This window comes from Melozone crissalis, unplaced genomic scaffold (genome assembly GCF_028551555.1).
Source record: "Melozone crissalis strain CALT ecotype California unplaced genomic scaffold, PUWL_Pcris_2 ptg000036l_1, whole genome shotgun sequence".
In the NCBI taxonomy this organism is placed as follows: Eukaryota; Metazoa; Chordata; class Aves; order Passeriformes; family Passerellidae; genus Melozone; species Melozone crissalis.
In genome coordinates this window covers 11,290,127-11,309,921 of record NW_026535814.1, presented here as the reverse complement: position 1 = coordinate 11,309,921, position 19,795 = coordinate 11,290,127, and the positions used below count along the sequence as shown (strand labels likewise).

Genomic DNA, 19,795 nt, shown 5'->3' with positions numbered 1-19,795 from the left:
ACTTAAATTGAATCACTAGTTTAATCATTAATTTAACTTTTCACAAAGAGGAAAATAAAGAACAATTCTTTCTTCTGAATGTTTGATACTGTTAACTGTTTCAGACTATTATATTACGCATCAGTATTGGTTTAATTGTGATATTAGAAAATGAATATAGCTTGTGATATGAAAGAGTAAGAAATATATTATTACTTGTCAATAGAATTTTGAAAACTTTCTTATATTTAAAATGATGAGGTTGATGTGGGTAGAGTTGTTTTAGTGTTAAATTAGATGATCTGGTTTTTCTTTTAGTTATCAATTTTAGAAAATGTTTTTTTTTTCCATTAGTTAAATTTTAATTTCATACATTGATATGATTTTTGTAGGATTTCAGGCTTCCTAAAGACATGGCCAAAATTAGAGAAATGGTTTTCAGTCCAACAAAACAATCTAGTGAAAGTAAATGCAGAGACAGAAGAAAGTCTTGTGTGTGAAACAGTGAAGGAAATTATAATAGAAGAAATTGTGAAAAATCAGGATAGAAGTAAGTTTTCATACTCTTACTTTCTAGAATTCAGTAACAAAAGACTTTGTCTTTTATAATTAAGACTAATAATTACTATATAAAATTATATGTCAAACCTACATTTTTGTTGCCCCTGAAAAAATCTGAGGATTTGCAAGTTAGTGATAATTGCACCAGAAGCCTGAACTTTTTTGTTGTGTTTTCACCTTTTCTGAGTATATGGACCAATTTCACATAAAAATTAAAGCATTAAATTCAGTCCTTTCTTCCTGGTTTAAAAATTACAGCCATCATCGTCATCTATGGGACAGCATAATTGTATAAGAATGTCTAACTTGCTATTTATGAACAAAGAGTCAGTATCTCATATCATATATCAGTAGCAGCATAAAAATATGGATAAGTATAAGTGGTTTTGACATTTAATTTTGGTACGTCTTAGTTTCTTTTTTCCTCCTTATTATCCAGAAAGAAGGAATAATTTAAAATTATTAAAAAAAAAAAAAAAAAGAAAAACGAATGAAGCATCCAAGGTTACAAATGCATCATGTAAACCAGTGATAGTGATCTCTAAATAACCAGAGGTTTTTGCCTAACTATTATAAGAAAATCTTCATATGTCTTCTACCACCAAAAAAAAACCTACTTTGAAAAGCATTTGTAAAAGTTTATGCCATTATTCCTGTGCACAGTTTCTAGTTCATAGGGTTTTTTATATGCTTGGTATATAATTCATGGCCCTGCTAGATTCAACAGCAAAATTCCTATTGTTGCAAATGAACTGAAGATTTTCTATTTAGAATCCAGCTGTTATATAGAAATATTTAAGGCCTACTTATTCCCTGAGGAAAAATACCAGAGTAATAAAAAGAATTAATATAATTTTTTAAATTAATAGAATTTAAAAATAATTTATAAAAAATTAATTACCTGGGGTAATTAAAAATAATACCTGGGGTATTAAACTAATAAAGTTAAATTCCATATCTATGTTTACAGCTTTCAAGGTGTCCTTCACTATTAGGTTCATATAACCAGAATAGACTATCAGGTTAGTCAAGTGTGTTTTCCCTTTAGTGAATCCATGCTGACTACTCCTGATGAGCTTCTTGTTTTCCATATGGATAGAGATGATCTCCAGAATGATGCTCTTCATCACCTTTCCAAGGATTTAAATGAAACTGACTGACTGGTAGTTCCCTGTGTCCTCCTTCTTGTCTGATGTGAAGACCAGGGTGACATTTGCTTTCTTCCAGTCCTCAGGCACCTGTCCTGATCTCCATGGCCTCTCAAAGATGATCATGAGCTGGGAGCACATCTCCCAGCTAGCTACTATGTCTGCCAGTTCCCTCTGCCTTTGGGGATGGTCCTGTTAGGGCCCTTGCATTTATGGATGTCAAGTTTGTTTAGGTGTTAACTGATCCAATCTTCATTGAGAATTCCTGATTCATGAGTATGTTTTTGATGAACAGCACCTAAGTAATGAAACAGTGAATCTGTTACATTATTTTGAACATGTGAGAGTAGCAAAGATGTCTAATTCTGTTTATTGATACTTAAGATACGTTTGGAAGTATTAATTGCACATTCATATCAAGGGTCTGCTGAAGAAATACCACCACCACCAGAAGAAGAAGAGGTTTTACCAGTTACAGATGAAGAAGAGGTTTTACCAGTCACAAAGGAAGAAGAAAAGGTTTTACCAGTTACAGATCAGTCTCCTCCCTCATCTGAGGCACCACCAGTGATTGAACCAGGATCGGATGAATGGATTTATGTAGAGGAACCACTTCCCCAGGTACACTAAATTCCAACTGAAAATCTTAAATATCAAAGTATATATTTTTATTAGTGTTTTATGTATGTCCTACCTAAACCTTTTACATCATTGCGTGTTGTTTTTTTCAATATTTTTCAATAAAAAGTATGCTATTACTTTGTGATAGATATACGAAGGACAGTTGCTACTAAAATACATAAAAAAAGGAATTGTACTTTCAAATTTAATTTTTTTTTTAATTCTTTCAATTATCATGAAGAACACAGCTGTCAAAACAGTAATGCTTTTTACTGTTATGAAATACTAACACAAACTTACTAGATCATTTTTCTTTCTCTGGCAAGAGTAAGCTGTGGTTCTCATACAAAGAGTAAGAATGAGCAGACTGTGCACTAATCTTTCTCCTAGTATATTTTTTCCCTAATATTTTCTCCCCAAGGACATCTGCTCAGATTCTAGTGATCTGAAATTTAGGGGTTTTCTGAAATGGCTGTATTTCTGTATCTTGAGCTTAGTAGCTCTCGATGGACTTTTCTTCGAATGGTTATGATTTTTATTTGGTTTAGTAGCTTTTTTGAAGCCATTTACTTTTTCTTCTCTGTGACATAGCTTGTATAATTATGTTAATTCTGAAAAAATATTTCTGTTTCTTCACTTGAAACCATGATCTTTGCTTGGATCATTTGGTGACCCTAATCCATGGTGACAGTAATTCACATATTGAGAGATACAATGAGTAATAATTATATAATCAACCTCTGAGGGCATTTAAGATATGACAAGCATCTCTTAAGTGTTCATTTTGCTGAATGTTGCTTTTGTTCTCCAATCCGGCTATAATCTGTTCTAGTTCTTCTGTAAATTTTTTGAGAGGAGTGGCTGGGACTGCATGCAGTTTTTGAGACGCAGATTTTTCAAGGGTGGACAATGATGAATTGAAATTTGTTCTGTAATTGTTTTCCTAATGTTTACCAGTTTTTCCTGTTAACTGCAATCAGCTCACATATGCTGGGTTTCCTCTGGCCATGGCCTTTATTTACATTTCATAACAGTCAGTCCGTCAAACATCACTTTTGCAACACTAGGCAGTTAGCTTAGATTTTTAGGAGCCCAAACAATTATGAATGACAAAATTTTCTTACTCAGTGATCATTCAGTATCATCATTATTTTATGAGCATATCCAAACCAAATACTGGAATATTCTGCTGGAATTTCACATTTCTTTAGAGATCGACTACTTTTTCCCAAAGAAATCACAGGATAAAAGTATATGTTGGTACAATGTCTGTAATCAGCTGTAAACCAAAAGAAATACATAGTGAAAAAAAATCAATAATATGGTTTCATGAAATAATGTTTTTGTGTATTTTCTAATGCTACAGATAGATTAATTGCCAAGAAATAAATCAATTAATTTTGATGTTTTTAACAATTCACAGGAGATGATTGATTTTTTAGTACCTTACTGGGAAGCGGTAGAAAATACATATATGAATACGATCAAAACTGTACTTAGATGTCTAAGGGATGAACAGTACACTATAATTCATTACACATCAGATATTAGGTAAGTATGAATAGTATCTTATTACATTAATATTAGCATTTTGTATTTTTCATGGGCCATTCTGTAACCCAAAAGTTATTTTTACCGTAATTTACAGAAAAAAATTTCAAGATTATTTGAAACGTCCACATCTTAAGCAGGAGTTTGTATCTCTGTGGCAAGCAGATTTTAATTCAATATCTAATGAGCTGCAAGATGATGAGGAAACAAAAGCTGAACTACACCAAAGGGTTACTGTAAGTAAATGACAGAAATTACAATATACTCTAGACTATTATTTCCTTGTATACAAGCTTGATATAACACCAGCTTGATGAATCATATTATTAACTTCTTTCTTCCTCTTTACAGTTCTTCTTAAACTATGTCTTTTCCTCTTGTGCATAATTTGTCCTTTAAAATTATTCCTCTGTTCTTTGCCTCTAATTTTCTTGCATCTTGCTGTGGTATTGTGGTATACTGTAAAATAAATATTTCTCTGCTCTCTTTTTTTTAACATTTTGTGGTTTTTAGAGATTTTACAAGTTGAATATTTCTATCACAATCCAAAAAAACTTGGCAGTGTTTTATTTTTTCTGTAAATTATGTTTGACATAATACATAATCTCTGCTTTCTAAAACTGATTCATACAAAGTACATAGAATTTCTTGGGATGTTTTGATTCAAGTAGATCTTTTCTAGGTCATGTCCTGAGAGTTCTTTTTCACAAAAATCAGTAACTAAATGTCCTAACAAATTCAGAGCCAGATTTAGTATCAGGCAAAAGTAGAGCTATCTTTGAATTCATCAGATTCCATTCCAGAACAGACATGATTTTTAGTTGAGCACAATCAGAAATGCTCCCCAAAAAGGAGAAAAGAAATACTGACAACATTTTTAGTTGAAGAGAACATTTGAGGAATAATAGATTAATTCATCTGAGATGGAAAAAGCATTGGACCTCCTTTTCCGTAGAAATATTCAGAGAGAATGGAGTAGAAGACTGAAAAACATCATCCATATTCCTAATTTCTACTGAATGGCATTATAAAAAGACTGGAATCACTCTGTCCTATATTTTAAAAAGATAAAATTAAAATCTTTGGCCTTTTGTTCATAACACAAATCCATGTTTGTCATTATCCAGCTCAAGGTATATGAAGAGGAGGTTATACTTCTGTATGACGCAGTGAAACTCAGATACTGTGATAAGCCTAAGCACTTAGAGTGAATATATGATTTTCAGATTTTTTTAAAATAACCCATTCACCTATAGTGAATCCCAAACCACTGGGTGATTGTGAAGATGATCTTCCTATATGCTGTTAAAGCCATGCTCATTGTATCTCCCTGAATGTATGAATTCTGTCAGCTATCCTTCCTTGCTGTTAGAAAGAAAGAGGAAATTAAATAGTGATAATCTTCATAATGTTTTTCTTCAAACTCACAGACTCCTCAACACTATCATCTTATCTGGACTCTACCTAATACACTGGCAAATGCCAGCTGTAATATCTGAAAAATAAATTTCTCTGGTATCAACCAGGAAATGTAAAAGCCCATCCCATTTTGTGATGTATGTAAAATTCCTTAAAGGCCCAAAGCCCAGAGGGCAGCCAAGACTTTGGCCTGATGTTGTGCTTAACCCCAGCCTGCACTCAAGCCTCACACCGCCATTGACCCACCACCAGTGGGATGGGGGAGAGAATTGTGAAAGTGAGAAAGCTCCTCCTGGGCTGAGGTAAAGACAATTCAACAGGCAAAGCAAAAGCTGTGCACAGAAGCAAAGCTAACTAGGAATTCATGCACCACTCCCCAAGGGCAGGCAGGTGTTTGGCCATCCCCAGCAAAGCCAGGTCCAATCACACACAGTGGTGACTTGGGAAACAAACACAACCAGCCCCAGTGTGCCCGCTGCTTCCTTCTTCTCCCTCTGCTTTATACACTGAGCATGGTGCCATATGGTATGGCACGTCCCTTTGGTCATTTGGGGACAGCTCTCCTGTCTGTGTCCCTTCCCAGCTCCCTGGTACCCACAGTCCCCTTGCTGGTGGGTTGGGGTGAGGAGCAGAAAAGGCCTTGGCTCTGTGCAAGTGCTGCTGAGCAGTAACAAAATCATCCCTGTGCTATCAGCACTGCTTCCAGCACGAGTCCAAATCATAACCCATAGTCACTGCTCTGAAGAAATTAACTCCTCCCCAGCCAGAACCAGCTCACATCCTAAATATCCAAACACAGAATTACCATGGATAGAACACACTTCAGCAGCACATCTCTATCTGTCTTCCAGAAATTTCTCCAAATTCTTTCATTGGACTGCTATCATTGAGTATGATCAGTTGCTTGCTATCACTACTTCTCTTGTTCCAAATAGGAGAGGACTGAGCAAATGCATCCTTTCTTAGTTTTTTCACCACTTCACTACAAGAAAAGGAGAGAAAAGCTGCTTCATTGTGAAGAGAGAGAAAAAGAAGATACTCATAAAACATGCTTTTAGCTTCTGCCAGAGGAATATAACTCACTGTACTCCTCTGCAGTTTCCTCCACTGCTTACAGTAAATCAAAACTGTGACTTAAATAATATGAGGACAAAGAGTAAAATCCTTCATGTTACATGTTTAAGACACATACTGGAAAAAGTTATATATCAGTTGTACAGAACATTAGTGTGGTTTTTTGCGTGGTATTGCATTTATACGAAATTTTTTTGTGGTAAAGGGGCTGCAGAGGTGGCTTCTGTAAGAAAGCATGGCAGCTGTGAGACAGGAGTGAGAAAATGTGAGAAACAGCTCTATGGTCACAAAGAACAGTGAAGAAGAAGGAAGAGGAGGTGCTCCAGGCACCAGGGCAGAGATTCCCCTGTGGCCTGGAGAGAAGGCTGTGGTGATGCAGGTTGTTCCACAGAAGCCCATGGAGGGACCTCGGGGAAGCAGATCTCCACCCAGCAGTCCATGCAGTCCACCGAGGCTGTATCAGGTGGGCATGCTGTGAAGGAGCAGCAGCCTGGGGAGAGCCCAGGCGGAGCAGGTTCCTGGCAGGAGCTGTGGCTGATGGAATACTCCCATTGGAGCAGTACAGTCCTAAAGGGCTGCACACACAGAAGGGATCCACACTGGAGAGGTTGTTGAAGAACTGAAGCCCTTGGGAAGGCTTGCATCAGAAAATTCGATGGAGAACTATTTTCCATGGGAGGAAGCTCACCCTGGAGCAGGGAAAGAGTGTGAGGGAAAGGAGTGGCAGATAAAAATATATCGTGAACTCACCCTAATTATTCATTCCCCATTTTCCCTGTGCCATTTAAGAAGGAGAAAAGTCAGGAGTGAAATTAAGCCTGGAAAGAAGAATGGAGGGAGGAAAGGTGTTTTCCAGTTTGTTTTATTTCCCATCATTCTGTTTTGTTATTAATTGGCATTAAATTAAATTAATTGCCCCAAATCAAGTCTGTTTTGCACATGATGGTGATAGGGGAGTGATCTCCTCATCATTACCCTGATGCATGAATTTTTCAATAATATTTTCTCCCCCTTTCCTGCGAGGAAGAGTGATAGAGCAGTTTGGTGGACAGCTGGCACCGAGCCAGGGGCAACTCACCGCTGCCAATAGACATATCATACACTTAAATATTTTTCATCCAGCAGCATATTCTTATGTGCATATTCTACAGTGTGAACAGCCATGAATATCTGATTGCCTGCATCTTGACTACATTCTAGCCATCATTGATATGTTAGATAGCCCAGGGACTTCCTTGTGGCTTCAGAAGGGGAAGAGATACAGAATCTGACATAATAGGTTGCAACCAAGACCTGGTGAATATGGAATCACTTCACCAGAAGCCTAAGCTCCTCTCCTTTTCTTCTGCCCCAGATCAGGTAGTGTAGAAATGCCTGGAGCTGGAGACATCTCATCTTGTCCTACCTTGGCACTGTATTTAACAGCACCCTTCTCCCATAACCTCTTACACATAATGATCTGTAACACGAAATCCATGCAGAGATGGCAATAGGGCACAAATGAGTTGCATAATGTTTTATGCTTAGTAGGCCCTCAGTGCTGTCAGTGAGCCCCATAGTGCTATTTGACATAGTCACTAGCTGAAGAGCCCTTAATTAAATGAACATTAGAGAAAACTGGTATGGAAGAGACTCAAGTTTGAAAATCACTTGAAATCTGACACAATTTTCTCATTATTTTTCATATTGCCCATCCCTTGAGAGTACTATTCTTAGCATATTAATTAGCAAACCATTCAAGTGCAAAGTTGTTTGTGCAGTTGGCAGCTTAGCTATTCATAGTGTCATATTTGTCTAGCTTAGGTAGATTATCTCTGCCTGAGGAAAGCAAGGCTGCCTGCTTGCTGAACTCATAACTTTGTGTTCTTCTCTCTGGCACGCTTGTAAAGAAATTTTCTGTCAGCCCTCTGTAGGCATGTGACCTGACCAGATGTTGATATTTATAACAATAAAGGAAAAGCCCCAGATAGAAAGTTGCCCTATACCCAGGCAATAAAAATAAAATTTAAAAAAATGTTTTCTTTCATAATTAATTGCCATATTTGATTTTCTGTTTTAGGACCTAAGAGATCTTCTCTGGGATATCTGTAACACCAGAAGGGAAGAGGCAGAGCTGGAACGTACTGGTATCATGAATGAAGGGTGGTTACCAGATCGTAGGGGGATTGCAATGAACCATTTCTTTACAATTATGCAGGTATGGACTGCTACAATTAGCCTGAGAGAAATTTCATATGGTTGGCTCCAAATATGTGAAAGATTAAAAATTACTTAAGCAAATATTCATCTGTTTTCTGAATTTATAGACAAAGTTAAGAGACAAAAAAGAAATGATATTCCATACATTTAACTTTGGAATACAGGAAATACTAAGAAAAATACTATTGTTGTTCAACCCCCAAAACTTTCAATCTCTCTTATATACTGCTGCTTTTTGGATTTTTTGAGCTCCAATGAATCATCTTGAGTTTTATGACATAAATGTTACAGCTCTTTATCCTTCTGTGATCATATTGACATTTCCTTTTAATTTATGAATTACATCATTCACAGCTTGCTGTTACAGTATTTCCATGTCTCAATTTTATTTCACTGATGTGGTTTGAGAATTTATCTGCTGACCAACAAAAAAAATCCCTAAAGAATCAAGTTATGTTTTGAGATAGAGATGTCATTTGCTGCTGTTTTTCAAATAAGACTGAACTTTGAGATATGTAACTTCAAAGTTTTCAAGAGTCCATTCAGTCCTGCAGTAAAGTAAGATTTCCTTGTTACTGCTGTTCTAGGTGTGTAAAATTAGTTTAGAACTGGATTGGAGTATTCCTGACTAGACTGGCCAGACAGGCTTTTTTGCAAACTGAAGTGACCATTCTGTGAAAGTTTTGGCAAATTTAAAGACAATGAGAACAGTGTTTTAAACACCTGCCTTGTGATGCCAATTTAGCTGAGAAAATCAGGCCTAAGCAGTTTAGGGTGGGGTTTCAGCCCTTTAATTCTCTCTGCTATTTTTATATATTTAATAAAAAAGGGATCCGCTCTCTTATCTCATGTGAGTGTTGTGGTAATTCAAGAAAAGTTTGTGAAATTGTCAGTGCTATAGAAAGGAAATTTTTAACTTTGTTTTCAAAGAGTTTACATAATGCCCTAAAGACTTTGGGCCACTGACAAAAGAGAGGTCAAAACAGCAAATAACTGCTGACGGTCTGAACCTCGTTGGTCCTGTAACTAGGATATTTATAGTCCTGAATATTAAAAAAAATCCATCTTGAACTATATGCGTAAAGGAGACAAAGTTATACTACAGAGCTTAAATATTCGATTATTCTCCTAGTTATATCTTTGCAATCCTAGTTCTAACAGAATTTCGTGGGCATGTATGATGTAGTTCAGCAGAGATTCACTGTGAATCTTTGTGGACATGCACAATAACTGTTTAAAATTACTAACACATATTAACCATATATAAGCTTTTGTTTTCATAAAGAAAAAATTAATAGAAAACATTACTTCATGCTTTACTTAGTATATATTCCCCCAAATAAATGAATTATTAATCCTAAAACTACAGGACTAAATATATATATAAAATAAAAATATAACTTTATGTAATAACTGTTCTTTTTAGAAGCAGCCAAAAATAGGCTTCTTTGTCATTGAGATCTCCATTTGTGGGGTGTTCTGTTAGAGGTTACATATATTCCCCAGGTGGCTCTGTAACTGTGTAAACACATAGATTTGTATAAATGCCGTTTATCAGATTTCATTCCTTTCTATGCACACAGTTATAGTAGAAGATATTTCCTCCTTAACTTATGGATAAGTGCTGGTTTACACCACAAAGGTTTTATCCTTTGTTTTGTGAATGTGGTTTTGTACATTTTCCCATGAATATTTAGTACTGTTTTGTCAGTTAGAAACTAACACCATACTGAATCAATAAATCAAAACATGACAGGTGTTAAATGTTTCTTGAATCTTACTTGATTTCTTCTGAGATGATTCACACAAAAAGATCATGACACTTAGGTGTTCAAAGTCTGTTGATTACTTAGGTACAGAAAAACTGTATGACTTTAAAAATTTTCTCCATCATATAACCCTTTTTATTTTATGCTTTTTAGACTTTATTTCTTCTGAACAAGAAGATCCATGTAATTTGTTAGCACTAGTGTACTTGCTACTGGGAAATATATATATATTCATCATAATATATTGTAATTAAATTGAATGTGTTTAACATTTTTTACTGTAAATAGCTTTTCCTATTTTAACAATTAAGATTCTTATTGCTGCCGAGAAATGACAGTGTGAATATATTATAGATGTAAGTAGAAGTATGCATGCAGTATATTATAAATATTAAAAACAAATATGACTGTGATTCTTGCTCTCCTCAAATTCTTAAGATTTAGAATTGCTTCTATTAACATGTGATAACAAAAATTTGTTCTGTGGTATTATGTTGAATTGCAATCTCTTTGTCCTTTCTTCTTCAGGCTGAACTGGATCGTTTCCAAGATACAAAGAGACTTCTTCATGACTATTATAGGGCAATGGAAGGAAAAATCCCAACAGAAGACACTCAAGATTTTACTAGAATCCCATTGTTAGATATTATTAATGGAGAGCAGAAGGAAGATCAAGTTGAACCAAGAAGGTAGAAATGCAGCATAAAATGGAACAAATAGAGCACATAAAATGAACAAATAGAATGCACTGATAGATTTTTGGAGTATATGGAATTAGATATATGTATATTTCAAAGGATGGAGAAATAAGAAATTTTTAACCAGGGATTATAGTCAAATGATGAATCTCAAATAATTTTAGAGGTTGCATTTATCCCTCATTTTTTACTTATTTACCTGTATCATATTCACCAATGCATTGCTGAATTGCAAAACATTTTAAAAGCTGCCTTGGAAGGAAATCTACTATTATAGGAATGTTTCCTTCTTTCCTTTATATTGCTGATTTTCAGTTTACAGCACAATCCTCATGTGTGTAAAGCATTGTTGTGGAACATTAGTTGATTTAAAATTTGTGCCAATAAATAAAATTAAATGTTATCAATTTTATGTAAATGTAAATCAAATTAACTGTTATGTAATAACAGATGTAAGTCAAAGCAACCTATAAAGATGTACCAAACTGAATGCCATATTAAAATATGAGGGATTCCGCCTGATACTTTCACAATATAGAAAATGCCATCAGTAATAACACCTGATTTTTAACTTAATTAGAGTGAATTAAGAAATTATCTGAATAATGTGTCTGAATGTGGAATTCATCAGCAGATCACACAGTCATTTGATGTAATTTTATCCATCTGTTATTATGTTTTAGGTCTTACACTTAAACTGGACATTTTTCTGGCCATATACACAGTTCATCACTTTTGGTCATAAGGAAAGTTCCTCCCTTTTTTTTGCTATTGCAAATTTGAAAATAACATTTCCATTCTTTCAGCGTATTCTCTAATGTAGATATTGACACTTTTAATAAAGCAGTATCTAAATTATTCCTTATATTTTATTTTTGAGGATTCCTCTAGTTTCTTTGAAAACACCTACACCAAGTAATACAGAGTCAGAAAAGAGTGGAACTAAGAAGAGTCGTCTTAAGGATAATAAATCTGAAAATGAAGTGCCCACTTGCAGGGATGATAAAACTCTTATAATTGATACATGGCAAGCAGCAGTAACAGCAGTATCAGATATGGTATGGAATGTTTTATTTACTTAAAGATTTTTGGATTGTGCAGTCAAAGCCCCCCCATTCAGTAGGCAGTCTAAACACATCATCTTTGCACTGTTTATCTCAGTTTCATATGTCTTGCTCCACCATTGATATTTCCATTTAATATGTTTGTAGTTCTATGAGGAAAATGTTGGAGTGTGTGTTTTCAGCACCTCCATATTTATAACAGAGCCTTTTATTCCATTACTGAGAAATATTTCAAATGTTGCCTCTATGTATCTTCTTCCATGATAAACTCTTCTCTTATCCCTCAATAGAAGTGTGAGAAGGTGGATTAAGTTTAATCCTGTGATGCAGTGTTTGCTCAAACCTTTCACATGTTCATACCCTATGGTTACATTCTTTTTTCTATATATCTTAAAGTAAATTAGGTAAGATTTTCAAATGGTTGGTTTCTAGGTTAGATTTTTATTTTCTCTTTGATCATTTAAAAGAAATTAATTTCTGCCCCTTTATCATGTAGCTCTAGGCTTGCTTTGTGTACTGTTGATTCTTGCTTTTCTAATGTTTTCCTCAAGCACAGACAGTGGCTGCAAGAATTAAACTCAGTATGGCTCTGCCTTGCGTTTTTGCTGCCGAATTTTATTTTTGATAAATAATCAAAATTTAGTCAAGTAGTAAAATATCTTCTTTGTTTTTTTAATGTGTCTACTTCTCATCAAGTACTTTCAGCAAGCATAGGTTATTTAAAACAGTAGTTGCACAGAGCTGATACTATGCACTGTACTATGTGTGACTGTGGTGTCAAGGTAACAGCTGAAATAGAGTTTAGAGAAATGGAGGAAGAAAATGAACGTCAGCTAAAACAGAAATCTTCAAAATCTTCAAAAGTGGCTGGGAGAGATACCAAAGCGGCCAAAAATGCATCTTCCAAATCACCTCCTAAAAAAAAAGGTATTTAAAATGCAGGCTTTGTTTTAGCAGTGCTTGAAATAACTGAAATGTAAATATGTGAATAATACAGAAATTAATAACCCAACATATTTAATTTAGATATAATTTCTCTTTTAAAATGTGACATCAGTATAAAAAGCTGATAGTGATAAATGAGGGGAAAGGCATTTGAATGTCAATTGCATTTGTTTAAACATGTGTAGTTTTTATATGTAAAAGTAAATATTCTAAATGGGAAGTAAATATTATTTTTTCTTCATGTTCTGCATTGGAATGGAACAGTTAAAGCTAGTTTATCAAGTAAAATAAATTATGCACATTTGACTGCTGAAGTCCTAAAAAAGAGCAGATTCCTATTGAGGTAGGTTTTGCACCTATAGGTCTGGCAAGAATCTATCCCACCAGGTGAAAACACAAAATTTATTTCCAAGAGAGCAAAAGAAGGCAGTGTTCTGGAAGAAATTGTGGCATGCAAGGCTGTTTATACATTTTCTGACAACTATTTCCTTGTGCAGATAGTAGTTTATGTAATCTTCACCTTTTGTCTGCAATATAATTTCATTAGGAAGCAATGCCTGTAGCCTAAACTTTTGTATCTTCTGTTAAGATATTCTACATAACAAGAGAGAAGTTCAGGCCCTGTGGGTGTAGGGTAGCCTGAAATTTGTATACTCCAAATTAGAAAGCCGTAACTGCAGAGTAATTGTGCATAATGCAGTTGACTTTTTTTCTTTGGCAGAAGTTTCTTTTGCATTGTGCTCAGTTCTCTCTCTCTGGTTGTTTCTGCCCATACAGAGTGAGCAGAAGCTTAGCCTTGCAAATACTTAGCCAGTTGTGAGCCCCTGGGAGCCTTAGTCTTAGTTTAGCATCTCAGTTTAGCCAAGAGAGTAGCAGATTTTCTGACTTCTAGAGAAGTTTTGTGATAAATCTCAGCAGCTGTTGCATGTTTGAAGTTTATGAATTGCTTATTGGAACCAAATTTTTGTTCAGACCTGGTACAAGATTATCTGAAATCAGAAAACCAGAACTGCAGCCAGAAAGCTGTGCCTTCTTCCTAGTAAAAGATGAGGTATGAACTGATGGATTTGTGACTGAAGTATTGACTTTGATTTAATTTCAAATACAGTGTTACTGTAGTGTTCCTGTAACATGAGAGCTCTCAAGGACGGAGCTGTGGGCTGGTAACAGAGTGATACATCTTACCACATGTAGTTTTATCACTTCTAGAACTGACCATTTGTTTTGTGTTGACCTTATGTATCATGCAGATATCATTATATTTTTTCTGTAACATCTCCATCTGCTCTTCTTCTAGGACAAAGCAATTAAAATATTTTAATTTTGTTGAGTAATAGTAAAAGTTGTGTGGCTACAGAATTTCATGAAATCTCTAAAAACATTATAAAATACCTTTACTGTATCTGTTCATAGATAAGTAAGTCAAAACAAGGTGGAAGTGCAGGTTTGAAGGGGCATGAAATAACAGATCTCCTTTTTCTTTCTGGTTGGTTTTTTTTTTTTTTTTTAATTTTAATAGCATAATTCTTTTCACTTCTTTGATGGTAACTACTACCATAACATATTTACTGTAGTTTGTTAAATTTGAATTTATTCCAGAAGAAACAAGTATTATTCAAAAGACATTTATTTGTGTTCTGGTTGCAAAAAATAGGTAAATACTACGATAAAACAGGACATTCTGACCATCTAGGATCAAATGAGAGGCACACTTATTCGGTCATGATTTTCCACTCAGAAATACATTTTAGGATGTTATTTAACAAACTTTAGTACAGTTGTATATGCTTGGGTATTTATATGCAGTGTTAACCTTAGCGTGACTTGCAGACGTAAATTACATTTGGCAGCTGAGAATCCACCTTTGCATTCTCATAAATGGTCACATCAAGTAAGGTGGAAAATGTAATTTTTCACAATACACAATTTTTTCATGATACAAGCAAGCAAATCTAAAGACTGAGAGGTCTGTTTTCCTGCAGGAGCAAAAGCCACTCCAGCTCCTATAGACCCAGAAGAATTAAGGAAAGAAGAAGTGGCAGTTAAAATAAAGCAAGAATATTTCAGTGCCTTGAAACAGGAGGGTATGTTACTATTTGGTTACTTATATTAGTGCAGACCCTATGGTTGATTGGATGATTGTTATTCCTAATTTGACTATGTGATTGTTATTCCTAATTTGACTAGTATGCTAATCAATACTAACCAGAGACAGTAGGCAAAATGGATGGATAAAAAAGAAAAAGAATGAGAGTCAGTCATGTCTGGAGAAATAAGGAAATACTTTTAGTATGGTAATCATCAGTCATTCTGTGGTAAATATACTAAAGGTAGTAATATGATTTTCATTCCTTTTGTCTTCTGTATAATTTAATCTAATTTAATTGTCATGACTAAGCAAATATTCATCCTGAGAGTAAAGATTTTGCATAAGTTGTTACTCATACTTCAATATTCAATTGAATTGGATTCAGTATTTGAAATATTTTGTTCTGGGAAAGAATGTTTTGCCATTTGCATATTTCATTGATTTTTTTTTCTCTGATTCCCTCCTCTTCAAGCAATATGGGATTCAAGCAGCAGGACATAGATTTTGTTTGTTCTTCCAAACTGCTTTATGAACAGACTCTTCGAAAACTTACATATTGTTCAGGCATTCTGTCTCTTTTTCTGTCTTACCCAATAACTTTCAAACAAAATCATTCATTTCAGCCAAAAGGAGATGTTTGAAGAAAGAAGTCCCAAATTGAAAATGGTTTGAGAATTTTTTTTAAAGATAGGTTTAGACTAGAAGAAAGACTGTTTTGTCATCAAAGGGAAGACAGAACCCAGCTTTTATTGTTTCTATTTGGCAACTGTTGGCAAGCCCATCATCACATGGTACCTCTTTGGTGGGCTACCTATTGCGTAGTATTTTATTATGAAAAATAGAGGGCAAACAGCAGTTATTGAACAAACCACAAACTCATAAGGTTTCTTTAGATCCAGTTGGACCAAATGCTTGTACATCTACATCTTTGATCATGGTTTAATACAAAAGCAGTTCAAGAATAAAATTGCCAAATGAGAAGAATAGTAATACGTTGAAGATCATGCATGAACATGAATTTTAGTAATTCACTAACATGTATTTTTTTCCTCTTGACATTGCTTCATTTTCATCCTATATTTAATAAAAAAACCTTAAGAACCTAAGGCTGGCTGAGCATGTTGAACTCTATTTCCTATTTGCACAGGCACATAGCTGGTATTTGAGAATTATAGTTTTCCTTGCAGCTTTGTTATCCAGTTGCCTTTTGGGAACTTGTGGTTTTCATTTATGCAGATACCTGGAGTCTAGCAAAAGCACTAGTTGTGTATAGTTGCTAAGTTTTTAACATTGATTTAATATTTAATTTCTCTGTTGCAACAATGTACCTTGCCTTTTATTCTGTTAGTGGTAAGAGAGCAGTTTTATCAGTCGTCTATGCAGTACCTACCTCTGAAAATACAGGGAGACAAAAATTGTCATGCACTTACCTCTGTAACATACTGTTAGCAGCTGCTCAAAGAACATGTACAGAAGCCACAATTACATCAGCCTTAACTGTACTACAGAAAAGTGACTAGCCAGGCAGCAAGTATCCTCTAAGGTACTTTTAGCTAAAAAGTTGAATATGCTGAACTTTAGGTGCTTAGATGGAGAACATTCCTCACATTTTATAAATATTATTCATTATGATTTTACCATTTAAACAGAGGCAGCCACAAAATCTCGGCTAGAACTTGTAAAAGAAAAAGCTTTAGCGTTTCTTGAGGATCTAAAATTTAAAGCAGAAGAGGCTTATAAAGATATGGAGAAGTGGCTTGGATCCACCTTCTTGGAGGAAAGATCAAGGTAACATGTATAAATTTTAAACAGGATTTTTTTGGGGTCTTTTTTTTAACCTAGATTAAGGTAGTAAATACAGGAGTAATTTAGAAAAAATGTAGAAAATAATAATTTCATGTAGTGGTGTCTTAGAAACCTGACTGCTACTAACTCATTTCTTGGCTGATTAAAAGGTTCTGCTTGTAGCTGTAAAAGTAATTATCATGGTATGCTATTTTTCTTGACTACAGGTTTAGCAGATTGCTGAGCAGACAATCAGTTACTCCATTCAGTAGAAAGCTCTGTATCATTTCAGTAGCTTCTTTCCTGTTTTTTACACACACTGGAAAGCTCCATCTTTTGTTCTTATCACCACGTATTACATTTCTCAAAATTATTTCAAGGACCATTGAAAAAAAGTTCTCCTTCACAGTTTTTTTCTGTCCTAGTAAATAAAATGTACTTGGGATCACTATAGCACTTTAGACTATTTGACATAGAATGACCAATGTCTGTATTATTAAATGGCTTTTCCTCTCTAAAGGAAAGAAGTGACTTTGCCTTTTACAAAGTATTTCTGGCCTCTACTAACTTTTGAATCATAGCTGGGACAGTGCTGCTTGATCCATGTCAGGGCATGACCAAGAAGAGAGGCATAAATGGAAGATGTGGAGGCTTTAACAGGCAATAGCTCAGAGGCAAAGCTGCTTCCTTCTAGCCAGTTTTATTTGCTCTCCTGATGTGCTAACAAAGACACAGTATTTAAGGAATATCATATCCTTTGACCTGACACTCCAAGCCAAATCTGCAAAGATATCAGCTGATGTCTGTCCCTGTATAAATTGTACTCATTGCACTCGAAGGAGGAGATTGTGCCTCTCCAGTATGCCAGCCTAGGAAGTGCTTTCGTATTTTTCCACCAGGTCTCTTCTGTGTCTTAGATCTGACTTTGTATAAATTTCTGACTGCAGTCAAAGGATTTCTTGCAGCCACAGGAAGAGTAGACTTCATCATGATTTTGGTAGTTACAGAATCCACACAGAGGGTTTGAAATTCTTACTTTAGGAAAACTTTAAAAGCATAAGCATATTAAAATTCAAAGCTATGTTGTTAACACTGTGTATTATACTCATGAGTGTCTTCATTTATGTTTTCAGTGTTGAAAGACTGGTAGAGGTTGCACGACATCATATTGAGAGTGCTAGCAAAATCTTATATGAAATGACTTTAGAAGGAACAGATTTCTTCATCAATGGTGATGTAAAAATGGTTCCTGACCCTATTCCTGACCCTGATCCTCCACCAGAATTTCAACGTATAGAAACCTCTGAAAGCAGTACTCTAACTATTTCACAACTTACTACACTTCATACACAGTTTCTGCAGCTGGCACCTAAAGGTAAGAATTTTTTTCCTTTTAACTCCCAAAGGACTGTTGATTATCTACTTAAAATCTAGAGTAATTGGGAGCTTAGTCAATTGTCTGTATTACTAAATATAACATTAGTTATCTATATTGTTAAAGACTGTACTACAGTTAAAGATCCTGCAGCATAAAAAAGCAAAGTCATAGTGAGGGGATATTGAAAATGTGAAATAACAGACCAGTTGAAAGCTTTTAATGGCTTTCCTAGGGATTTTTATTGTCAAGACTACATGTTTAGTATTCCTCTAACAGGTGTCTCAGTAATAGGTTTTCAGTACAGTGTATATCATGCTTGCTTTACTTAAATATGCAAGTTTTATTTTTTTTTACTAATTGAGAGCTCAGTGAACTCAGGCTATATTATTTTAAAACACAATTTTTAAATTATCAGTATTTTCATAGAACTATTATATAGAGTCTATTATAAATATTAACCATTATGTTCTTCAAATCAATGTGTGCCTGTTGTCTGGGTGGTTTGCAAGCATTAGCTCAGACATGTAATTTTTTTTTAACATGCATTTTTAAACATGCATTTTTTGTATGTCTACCCCCTAATTATGGGAACTTAAGTCTTAAGAAGCCTAAAAAACTTGCAATAATTTTTGGGACTGTATAAATGTTACAAAGTAACTTAGGTAAGGCAGTTTTAAACTGAGATGGGAAGTAGTTACATGTGTATTTGCAGAGTGTTTTATTATCAGTGTTCCATATTGAAATTATAATGTTAGTATTATTGCCACTAAGACTGTGAAATACAATGTGTAAACAAGTGCTTACAATTCAAGATCTAACTCTTCCAGTGTAATAAGGCCACAAAGGCACAATGAAGTCGAGTTTAATTCTTTATTGGGAAATTCTTTTCATGTATATTTATAGAGCAATTCCAATTTCCTTTTGCATATAAAACCACTTTAGGGAGAAAGATCTTTACAGTTTTCCTGTAGAGAGAGGCATATCATCTTATCTCTAGTGTAGGAATGTGTGTGTAAGCATTTCAAAATCTCCTGTAGAGACCTCTTCTGCAGATAGTAATGCATATATAATACAACATGAAACTAAAAATCTGTATGTTTGTAATCATTTACAGTGCTATAGAAGTGAAACACAGATACCAGTTTAATTGACATTTTCACTTAAAAGGGTTTTTTTGGTTTTAGATCATTCATGATTAAGATACTTAAAACAAAAAAAATTGTCTATTGCAAACTTTAATATTCTTGACATATTTAGGACAGAACAACTATTTTCTTTGTAAATTTATAATAATTAGCAAAAAAACCAATTGAGGTCTTTATCATTCTACAGTATTTCCCTTTTGATTGTATTATATTCCCTAAAATCACCCAACATTACTTGCGTGACTATCTGAAAAAGGGAATTTTTTGCCTTAGCAGTCATGAGACTGTCAAAGAATGCTGTTGCTTGTTCTCTGAGACAATGGGGAAGAATTATTGTTCAAAATAAGGTCCCATACCTGATGTAATTATC

The 19,795-nt window shown here is 34.6% G+C and overlaps 1 protein-coding gene across 1 annotated transcript in view; it reads left to right on the top strand.

Moving 5' to 3' along the window:
* The window catches only part of SPEF2 (sperm flagellar 2), a 116,405-nt gene that overhangs the window by 31,153 nt on the left and 65,457 nt on the right, over positions 1-19,795 (top strand). The window contains exons 17-27 of the mRNA XM_054283437.1: positions 372-529; positions 2,110-2,309; positions 3,733-3,860; positions 3,958-4,096; positions 8,413-8,550; positions 10,850-11,010; positions 11,900-12,077; positions 12,866-13,010; positions 15,011-15,112; positions 16,767-16,905; positions 18,036-18,277. Of these exons, the coding sequence (XP_054139412.1) occupies positions 372-529; positions 2,110-2,309; positions 3,733-3,860; positions 3,958-4,096; positions 8,413-8,550; positions 10,850-11,010; positions 11,900-12,077; positions 12,866-13,010; positions 15,011-15,112; positions 16,767-16,905; positions 18,036-18,277 (1,730 nt within the window). The remainder of the gene's footprint in view (positions 1-371; positions 530-2,109; positions 2,310-3,732; positions 3,861-3,957; positions 4,097-8,412; positions 8,551-10,849; positions 11,011-11,899; positions 12,078-12,865; positions 13,011-15,010; positions 15,113-16,766; positions 16,906-18,035; positions 18,278-19,795) is intronic.